The sequence below is a fragment of the Morone saxatilis genome, unplaced genomic scaffold (assembly GCF_004916995.1).
Source record: "Morone saxatilis isolate NCDOM2014 unplaced genomic scaffold, NCSU_SB_2.0 Contig10, whole genome shotgun sequence".
Taxonomy (NCBI): Eukaryota; Metazoa; Chordata; class Actinopteri; family Moronidae; genus Morone; species Morone saxatilis.
This window is the reverse complement of record NW_023339652.1, coordinates 541,909-552,920: the sequence shown is the minus strand read 5'-3', so window position 1 is coordinate 552,920 and position 11,012 is coordinate 541,909. Positions and strand designations below refer to the sequence as shown.

General features: G+C 40.4%; 1 protein-coding gene across 1 annotated transcript in view; it reads right to left on the bottom strand.

Annotated features, from left to right (window-relative positions):
• LOC118341875 (potassium voltage-gated channel subfamily D member 2-like) overlaps nucleotides 1-9,589 on the bottom strand; it is a 54,889-nt gene extending 45,300 nt beyond the window's left edge. Inside the window, exons 1-2 of the mRNA XM_035680281.1 lie at nucleotides 9,499-9,589; nucleotides 4,257-4,446 (exon numbers count right to left, since the gene is read on the bottom strand). Of these exons, the coding sequence (XP_035536174.1) occupies nucleotides 4,257-4,446; nucleotides 9,499-9,589 (281 nt within the window). The remainder of the gene's footprint in view (nucleotides 1-4,256; nucleotides 4,447-9,498) is intronic.
• Nucleotides 9,590-11,012: the final 1,423 nt, after the last annotated feature.

Sequence of the window (11,012 nt, the reverse complement as noted above, 5' to 3'; positions counted from 1 at the left end):
TTATTTCTTTAATTTGTATAATATTATACACTATATATATAGTAATATATATAGTTTATTCTTTATCTGTGTATTGGATATTTTGGTGCTCTTAATCTGGCACAGAACAGACGTATAATATCAGAGGTTTCTCTCTCTGCCGTCTGAATTAAACAATCTTTCATTTTTTATGATTAAAATCCTTAACAATCACTGCTTCTCCCACGCTGTTTGGAACAGACCAAAGGAACGTCCCGGAGGGGTGCGAGCCGAGACTGCTGCTTAAACGTTAGCTCGCTTGTTTCTCTGTAACTTAAGAATCCAGACGTCCGATGACTAAAATCCCTTCATCCGGTTTCAAATCTAGAGTTAAAAAGCACCAAAGATCTAAACACGTGGATGGTAAAAATGTGGCTTCAGACTGGATAGACTTAGCTAAAGCTTAGCGGTAGAGGGGGGGGAAAAACAGCTAGCATTAAACGGTTATTTGACGTGATCATACCTACAAAACAGTTGTTCAGCATTAGGAGAGGGACTACGTATTTAAGATACCTCGTAATTGATCGGGATATAATGAGACAGAAACTGCTGCCAGATGTTTGATTGGTTACTATTAAACGAGACAAAAAGAAGAAACTGCAGAACTGATGAGTTCCTGTAAAGACTCAACATGATTGTATGTGATCGACCAGCCTCAAACACACACACACACACAACAACACACAAACACACACACACTGTTAACGTCTCCTGTTAGCTGTGCACCTGACCATCAATCAAACGTAATTGATTGATGTCTCAGTGCACACACAGGGACCTTCCTGTATAAATGTAACACACCACACACACACACACACACACACACACACGAATTGATCTGAGCTCCTTCTTTTTGTTCAGTGATTAGGAGCAGAGTGAGAAACTCCCGCCTCCAGCCGCCGCTCTCTGACCGCTGACCTTGTGTGTGTGTGTGTGTGTGTGTGTGTGTGTGTGTGTGTTCCGACAGCTTCAATGCCGGACTGGGTTTTTTAGGGTTTTTAGGGACTGCAATTAAAGATGTTCTCAGCAGTTGGTTACTGTAGCTTCCAGGGTGGTTACCACGGTGACAACCAGCACAAATGGACAGCAGCCAATCCATACTTTGGCCTGGTGTCAAGCCCCGCCCCCTTTTGGGTGGAAGCTGACCCCTAATTTGAAGCTCTTGCCAATTTAAATACCATAAAATAAGAAAAACCACATTGTTTCAGCCTGTAAGGAGCCTGCAGCCCTGTTTCCAGCCAGCAACACAAACCCTGTTACGTCACTGATCAATAATCAGCGTCGTTATATATAAAACTGCACAAATAGTTATTGATGACCACTGATTGGTTTTATCATCCACTTCCCTGTTTACTTTTCTGCCTGTAAAGGTTCATTATTAAAAAGAAGGTCGGTCCAGCTAAGTTTATGGGATTAATTAAGGGTTCAATCCCCATCTGCTCCACATGTCACACAATAGTGTTTCACAAAGTTTATAAAGCTTTTCTGAGCTCACAAACTGATGATTTAAAAGCAGTCTGGAGCTGATTGAACACAAAGATCAGACCGTTTATTAACGTATATGGATACAGATCATATTTTAACAGCAGGTATCACTTCCATTAATCTTCCCATGTTTCTCTTCCTCCCTGCAGACACTCATTCTTCATCTGGAAACAAACCCAACTCATAACTTCTGTTCAATCAGATATTTCAGTCTGATTTATGTCCTTCTGTCACAAATGTTTCTGCTCTGCAGTGTGTGCTAACAGGCTAACGGGCTAATAAAAGCTGCTCTGTTTGTGTCTACGAACACAAATGATCAATCCCTGTGATTGGTAGGTCACTTCCTCCGTCTCGCTCTCCGTAATTAGGTTGACACGAGGCAGTCTCTGTACCTCACAGGTCAAAGGTCGATCAGATTAAATTGTGGATTCACAGCATCTCATCCAGAGTCTCACAGAGCGGTTTGTCCTCATGGTGGCGCTACAGGAAGGACAATGTCCTCGCCACGTCGTCCCATTGGTCCAGATTTGGACAACAACCAAAATGTTCCTTCAGTTCTTCGTCTCTTGTTTTTAAAATATTCCTCCAGAGTCAGAATCAGGTTCCTGTATTGAAATAATGTATAAATAATCTCTGGAACCCGTTTAGATCTCTGCAGGGCCTGAAGTGGACCACAAAGGTACCAGTACTCTTAGCTGTTCTTTTAGCATTAAGCTGTTTTTAGTGTATGCAGGGTTTTAGAAATACTGAGGTGTAAAAAATACCTCAGTGGTGGGAACGACCACGCTCACCTGAGGTGACGGTAGTCAATAAAAAGTAAGGTTACTCACTCGTGTGGACAAAGGTCGTCATTGTAGAAATAATTGGTTCTTAATTGACTGATCTGGTTAAATAAAGGTAAGATAAAGAAATGTTTTCTACAAATGCTGGAAAATATAAATACAGAATACAATACAACCACAACCTCCTCCTGATGTAGTTGTTACAACCATGCAGCTAGCTCAATGCTAATATATAATAGCCTTTCCCATAGAGAGGCTAACAGAAATTAGCATCAAGATATTACAGCTGACGTGATCAACAAACGACGTATGTTTTTATATTTTATGTTACTTCTCATTTCTCATAATTATATTTATACTAATTATAATACAGCAGTTGTTAATAAATAAAAGGACACGTCTGAACACTTTTATTCAGTTACTGTCACATTAAACATCAGCGCTGTGATAGCAACCTTTCCCTACAGGTACAATTACAGCTCGTTAGTCTCACATTATCAATTATAAGTGAGGCCGGCTGGGAATGAGCACACACACATGCAGAGGTATCAAAGAGGTTGGGGCGTCATTTCACAGACACAAAAGTAATTAAAGTGCATAAATCTCTCAGTAATGTTCAATGTCCCTGCAGGCTCAAACTCTGCATTCACATTCAGTGTTTGTTTCATTCAGAAGGCCTGAGGACGCAGAGGTCACGTACCTTTTATTTCTTTATATTCATATTTAATATTTATGTTAAAGTGACAAAATGCTGCACAACAGAGAGAAAATGATTCACTCAGTAATTCAACAGTTGAAATATGTACGAATCCTTTCATCGTGTTTCTTTATCCATTAAATTGAAATGTGGAGTGTTTGAGGATTTCTGATTTATAATAATAAGAGCACTCAAAGAGCCAATCAGAAACCACACACAGTCCTTAGAGTCCGAACAGACCTCATCCTTCAGCTTCCAGCAGCTCCTGCGTCCACCTTTTCATTTTAAAGTCATCACCTCCCCGAAAGGCTTTTGTCTCCTGTTTGGCTTTTATACTGAACTAAAATAAAAGCTCATGTTTAACTCTGATATTCATGATACTGACAGTTCAGACAGAAATTATATACAGACTGATAAACATGTTTCTGGTGAGTTTCATTCTGTTTCTGTCCACTTTGAATGAAGTTACGATGTTACTAAAATACGTGTTTTTGTCTCTGGAGTCTGGTGCAGACTGATATTACGGCCTGTTTGTGGTTAATTACTGCGTCTGTGAATTAAACAGAGTTGGTGATTGTTGGAAAGCTCTGAGTTTTGTTTCTGGTCAGTTTGTAGTTTATGATTTATTTATTTATTTATCATCTGCTGGGTTCAGTTACTGGTTTTGTCAACGGTGTCTTGTTGTGGTTTGTTTTGTTTTTTTTAGCTAACTAATCTGCAGTACATGAATCGTTATCGTTAGCTAATCTACATCAATCATTAGCTATGTAGTTACAATGATTGACACAGATCAGCTAGCTAGCTCACTAATTTACATACATTTTGAGTTAGGTAGTTAGGTAGTGAGGCTTGCTCAACTGTGATTGGAGCACAGAGCAAAAAGGGGCGGGACTTAGGAAGGGTCATTAGTTAACTGATTTAATGATGATTATTATGGTGATTATAATTATGTGCGATATGCTTGCTGTAATGTTGGAGTGTGTCATAAACATAGAGTACCACTGATGCTAGCAGTTTCCCCCTGCTGCCAGTCTTTGTGCTAAGCTAGGCTAAACACATCCTGGTAACATATAAAGTTATATCCACCATGTATCATATTTCCACTAATAAACAGAGACTGGGAGTTATTAAGGTGGAATTTTACAGAGAAGTGTTACAGAGAATATGGAGAGCTGAGAGTGTATTCTGAGGGCGGATTTCTCTGGTCGATGTGTCTGATTAACAGTCCTTGAGTGTTTTTGTCTCTTTAAACCGTCTCTTCTGAAGGTTTTTACCCAGAAGGCCTCACACTTCCTCTTCCTCCAACATCAATGTAAAAGTCCTCATCAATATGGATCCTCTTCTTCCTCTTCTTCCTCTTCTTCTCTGGCACATTCAGCCTCTCAGGAGACCCTGACCTGAAACGTTCACACCTCTCTGACACAAACAGAAGATATCGACCGACCTCTTCAGCCGCTCGTTTCCCTGGAGAGACGCTCACACCGAGAGGCCATTTTGTTTCCAATCCATTATTCAGACTCGTCTTCTCACTCTGGGTCTGTTTTCTCCCTGTAAACAGACCGTAGACCTCCCTGTAAACAGACCGTAGACCTCCCTGTAAACAGACTGTATAATGTTGCATTAAGCTCCTTTTAGCCTGTATTTGTTCATCAGATGTGACCATTAAAAGTGAATTCACCGCCAACGTACCAAAACATAATTTATACATTAACACCATTTGTCAGAATATATAAGTTAGTTTCATTCATATTTATTCAGGATTTCTGTTTTTAAAATGAATCTGTTCTAACTTCTCTTCCTGTAACTTCACCTTCTCATTATGAATTTTAAATCTTTGTGTTTTTGTGGAGCCACATGTTGCATTTGTTTATATTCTATAACTGAAGTTTTATTATTAATGTCGGTGTTTTCAGTCAGTTTTGGTCCAAACTGAAGCTCCTGCTGCTGCTCGCTCTGTCTGCGCTGCATTCAGATCAGCTCAGGGACGTTGCTCGGTTTGATGTCACTCACACAATGACTTTTTTTTTACCCAGAAGGCCGAGCGACACACTGAGTCTTCACACAGAGAGCGAGGAGCTCCAGAGAGGAAGTTCTCCCCCGACGGGTGTGTCTCTGCTGACGGAGAAAAACCTCGACAACAAGAAAGCGAAGCCTCAGTCGATTTTTATAAAGAAAGGTCTGAAGTGACCCCCCCCTCTCCCTCCCGCTCTTTCCCATCAGCCCCTGGGGTCTGCAGCGGCTCGCAAGGATGCTGCTGTTTGGCCTTGAAGAGATTCAAACAAAAAAAAACTCAACACACTGCAGAATCCTGAGCTTTCATTATTTATGTGTATTCTTCAGTGTGTCTGACAGCAGCTCCTCTCAGCCTCCAACCAAACTCTGTTCACTTTTCTCAGCCTTTAAGAAAAAAACATTTTTCATTTTAGTTTTTAGCTCTTCAACTTCTACTTTCTGAAAATGCTTCTTCCCTAGAAGGAGGTCTCGTTCTGTCAGTCTGAGCCTCGTTCTCGTGTCCAAATGATGTTTTTGGAAACGTGTCCCTGAACACTGAAATATCCTTTTAATGACAAACAAAGTGTGTGTTCTTCTATGGAAGCACATTTCTGCCAATGTGACAGAAATAAAAGATAAAAGATTCTGTGATTATAATTAGAAGCTTTCTCTAAATATTAATTTATTATTTCGCAATAATTACTTATTATCTCAATATATTGATACTAAGTCCCTATTTTGAGAAGGTTTCTCATTATTCTGACTTACAGAATCCATTTTTGTCTGTCACATTGGCAGAAATGAGCTTCCATATCCTTCTGTCCACGTCCAGCTTGGAGTGTAAAAATATCTTATCTTAAATCTTCCTGCAGCTTTATGCCCTCCGTTTCCCATCACGCCTCTGAATCAAGCTCTGAACAGATGTATTTCATTAAAACCAGGCCGTAAGCCTCCTCTGTACTTTAATGTGCAGTTAATAAAACAGTGTGGTGATCAGCAGAACCAGAGAAAGGAAAGAAACACTCCCTCCTTCCATCCCTACAAATAACCAGGGGAACTCTGGGTAATTCGGCCGATTAGAGCTGCAGCAGGTAATTACCTCCCTGGGAATTTATTTCCCTCTGAAAGCTGAGAGTTTTTACGGCGGAGGAGAGGTTAGAGAGGAGGAGGTCGCACCGAGCTTTAAAGAGTTCAGAACTGAAACTAAAGACTTTAACATGGATTAGAAAGAAGGAAATCCATTAATATTAATAATACATTATTAATATTATTATTAATATTATTATTAATATTATTATTATATTATTGTCTGAACTGAGAGGTTGTTGGGTTGTAAACATCGTAACGACACCCTGCAGTTGTCACTATCAGGAACAACAAAGGCAACAAGCTTGTTTAAATTTCTTGTTAAAAATAAAAATAATTATTGTGTAATTTAATTTTAAACTCTTAATTAATTTTTTAATTAATGGAGTTACATCATTAGTTAGCATCAAAACAGGATTACAGTAACACATTACATCATAACACGTTACTCAAACACTAGCTAGCTGTCTACTACTTAAAGCTACTGTGCTAACCAGCTTCCTCTGCTCTTCAGGGATGGATGTAAGATGACAGTCGGCAGCGCTTCCACTGATATAAACCGTTAGCATGTTAGCAGTGAGACAGGTATCTGTATGCTGGGTGCCATCAGAGGAACGAGCCGCCTCCTTCAATTAACGAAGCTCACAAACGTCCGACTTCCAAGGTTAACCTGCGGCTGCTTCGTAGCATCCCTGAACAGGACGTGGGTATCTCACAGCTTCATTGGTATTCTTCACATTTCTGTTTCCTGTTTTTACTGTCATTATTCTCACACTGTAGCACAGACATCCTCACTGTCTGACAGAATGAAACCTCTGAGATTAATGAAGTCATCAGCTGTGTCCTGAAACAATCCCGCTGTCTGTATTTAATATATATGTTCTGTTTTAACTCATTAGTAAAGGCAGCTCGTTGTGGTTTCCCTCGTTAATCACCTGCAGCGCCTTTATCACAGATCTGTGAGAGTAAAGGTGTCTCTGTGGCTCAGGTCACATCCTGCAGGACTACAGATCTGTGGAGACCCTGCTGGACTCAGACTGAGCAGGAATACAATAAATAAAAGGCTTTCTGTGTGGAGCATTCATGAGTTCTCTGAGCTCATATTGGTTCCCGCTCTGTGAGCCTCTGGGAGCGTGGAGCCGCACAGCGTGACAAATAAACACATTCTCATCTTATTAGCGGCTTTTTATTTTTTCCTCTGCAATCTGCTGCTCACACCGCCGGTTCCAGCCGCTGCAGAGGGCTGTGTGTGCGCATCGGGTCATTTCTTTTTCTTTTGGCTGCAGGTAGAAACACTCCTCACTGCCACTGAAAACACTGTCACTGCCTCTTGTTTGCTTCCAGATAAACAACCTGCCCAATGAGCACTGCAGTGTCCGCTGCCGGAGGAAGAGACACTTCAAATGACTAAAAATCTGCTTTTCCACTGCAGGACTGAAATTAAACGCATCGTAATCTCACTAAATGTGACATAAAATACCACAATAACATGTAGAAAACATGATATATTTGCCTTAACAGCACATGTAACAAAATATAATACAATACAACAATGATACAAAACACAACGTAATGTATTAAAATGTAACAAATATAAAGTAACATAATGACTAAATGTAATATAAAATACCAAAATAAAATAAAAAACATGATATCAGAATGGGTTTTAGTGCCAAGTAGTGTGTGGTGCATTAAAAATAAGCTAGAGAGAGACAATAAAAAGAGACAATATGTTATTTGAATAAATGAATGAAGAGCTGTGCAGTCTGTGCAACATGAAGGATGTTTGCATTGTGACAGATATAATGTGCATTAATGTCAGCCATATGTTCAGGGTGGGTGGATACGAGTCAGTGTCAGTGGGGGAGGGTCTGCTTTAACAACACATCATGTAACAAAACACAACGTAACACAGTTTGGTATGACGTAATGTAATTAAATGTAACAAAATATATAGTAATGCAGCACAATGTAACATGATGTAACAAAACAAACAAACAGTTTAATACGCCGTAATGTACTTCCAGTAATTAAACAAAGTGTAATAAAGTAAGATACAAAACAACTCACACTGCTGTAAGATAATGAAATAAACATAATGGATGGATAGGTTTCCATTATCAGGAGTTAATGGACAACAGGGAGTCCGTTATTCACTGATAATAGACTCCTCTGAATCTCTCTAGCACACACACATTGTGATGTTCTGTTTGTTATTTCTCTCCGTTAACCACATCTCTGATGTACTGAACATAGTGAAACTGCAGCTCAGCAGAAGCACAAATGTGACGCAACTCTTTCTGTATTTCTACCAGAGAAATGTGAAATTGTGGCGCTGTCTGGTTCCCCAGAGGCTCACACAATGAATAAATCACAATGTTTGTTCTGTCCAACACCTTCATACAACTTTTACCATCCATCCAGGCCTCACACCATAAAGCCACAGCGATGTCTCTCAGAAACTGAGCAATATTAAACAGATTCTGAGGACGTTTTCCATTAAACTCGCTCTCTGCTCGCTGTGATTGGTCAGCTCTCACCCTTTATCATCTTCCTCACTCGGAGCAAATACAAGCTGGTTATGTGATAAAAATTTAAACACATTCAGTTCTACCCCCCCCCTGAGGAAATCAAACTGGATCATTTGTCAGCGGCGGCAGCTTATAGATTCCTGCTTATAACTCACTATAACTCACTTTGTGCTGCCTGCAGATGTGTGGGGGAGCAGGAGAAGAAGAATGAGTGGAATACAATTGTTCTGCCTCAGCACCAGCAGTGACAGGATGAAGACGTCGCCGTGGTTACTGTCAGCTTCTGTTCTTTTTAACAAAGAGAAAATCAATACTGACCACACAGCTGGAATCACCTTCTGCTCATGGACGGGAATGTTTAAGATACACTAAGTTGACAAAAGTATGTGGACGGCTGAACATTGTTTCTATATGTGGAGTTAAAGTGCTGATTGAACAACTCAACTCTTGACTTGAGTCTGACACTTCCAGACTCCAAGAGGTCTTGTTGTAAGTCTGGACATGCTACCGGGGCTGTTTCATTGAGGTTTTCTAGGGGGCGCTGTGGAGCCATTTTGCCACACCCATGCACAAGACCGATATCAAGTGTGAAATTATGTCACTTGTGACGTGTGTGCTGAGTTTAATGAATTTAGGAGGATGTTCAGCTACAGCCATCAACTGTAAAACAGTTCACATTAACATTTACCTAATTTCCATGGCAACATCCAAAAATGACAACTCACAAATATCACAACTTTTAATCGTAATGGTCTTTAGATCGCACTGATCAAATCTGAAGATGATCCGATCGGTTCTGTAGGAGTTTGTTAAAATACAACAAATCACCAAAAATAATCACTAAATTCAAAATGGCTGACTTCCTGTTGGGTTTGGGCCCTGCTGAGGACGGCGTGCACATACTGACATCCTCCTTCATGCCGGCTGGTCCTCGTGTTATCGGACGCCGACAGGAAACAGGAGACAGCTTCTGAATGCAGAACTCGCTCCGTGTTCATCTCCGCTGTGAAGGACTCGTCCTCTGAAGCCCTTCATCCGGTCCGTCCCCCCTCGCAGGAGCCCGTCCCTGCAGAGGACTGAGGGTTAATGGTGTCAGTCTGCAAAGGATTCACTGTAACAAAGACCTGGACCAGAGCACAGAGCTGAACGTTAGAGCTGGAGCAGCTCTCACACTGAATGAGATGATGAGTTCACTGACAGCAGGAAATATTTATGATCATCAGACGTTCATGTGAGGAAAGAATGAATGTTATTGGTTTGAATGATACAGAATATTATTATTATTGATTTATTGTTAACAGTTTAATGACGTTCATAAGGAACTCCCAGTGGCTGAGTTTGAGTCACTGAGGCTATTTATATGATTAATACCTAAATGTTAGAATAAAGAAAGCTCAGTGTCATTGAGCTGATGACAGTGTTTGTCATTGACTGCTGCAGTTATGTATTAATCATATAAATAACCTCAAAATTAATCAGCCCAATGGGAGCTGAAATATGACCACTTCCTCTTTAAATGGTTGTACTTTTTATTTTCAGTAACCCCTAAAACCACTCCGATATTGTCCAATCAGCTGCTGAGATATTGTCTATATAGCTGATTATTAATGCTAATGATGCTAATTGTCCAACATATGCAGGTTAGCATCAGTCAGTGTAACTGAACATTTCTAACATTAAACTCAACTCTGGTGAGATACTGACTGCAGATAGAATAATGATATATATTAAATAATAATAATGAGTTGTCACTGTCTTCTTTATGTTTGTATTTATTTTGTATAATTGTGAAGATGTCACATTGAGACTGCAGAGTTTGATGAGTCTGCAGTGAGACTGAATTAATTAATCAATAAATTTAATTTTCAAAACAGAAACAAATGAAATATTTACACACAGACACAAATATAGAAATGTCAACTGTCCAGTGTTTGTCTCAGTTTTATTAAGTCGAGTTGTATTTATTGTCTGTCCTCTGTGACTTCCTGTCAGGACTCAGAGATTTATCCTCCACATTTATCTTCATCTTTGTCTTCGTCTCTCTGTTGGACACCAGAGGACGTTCGTTTATTTTTAACTGACTAAGACTGTAGAAACAATCCATGTGGAAACAAACTGCAGTTAGTGATCAGACTGATTCACCTCCAACAGTCTCCACCCGTCTCCAACAGTCTCCACCCGTCTCCAACAGTCTCCACCCGTCTCCAACAGCCCCACCCGTCTCCAACAGTCTTCACCCGTCTCCAACAGTCTCCAACAGTCTCCAACAGCCCCACCCGTCTCCAACAGTCTCCAAGCGTCTCAACCCGTCTCCAACTGTCTCCAACTGTCTCCAACAGTCTCCAACAGTCTCCAACAGTCTCCACCCATCTCCAACAGTCTCCAACAGTCTCTACCCATCTCCACCCATCTACACCTGTC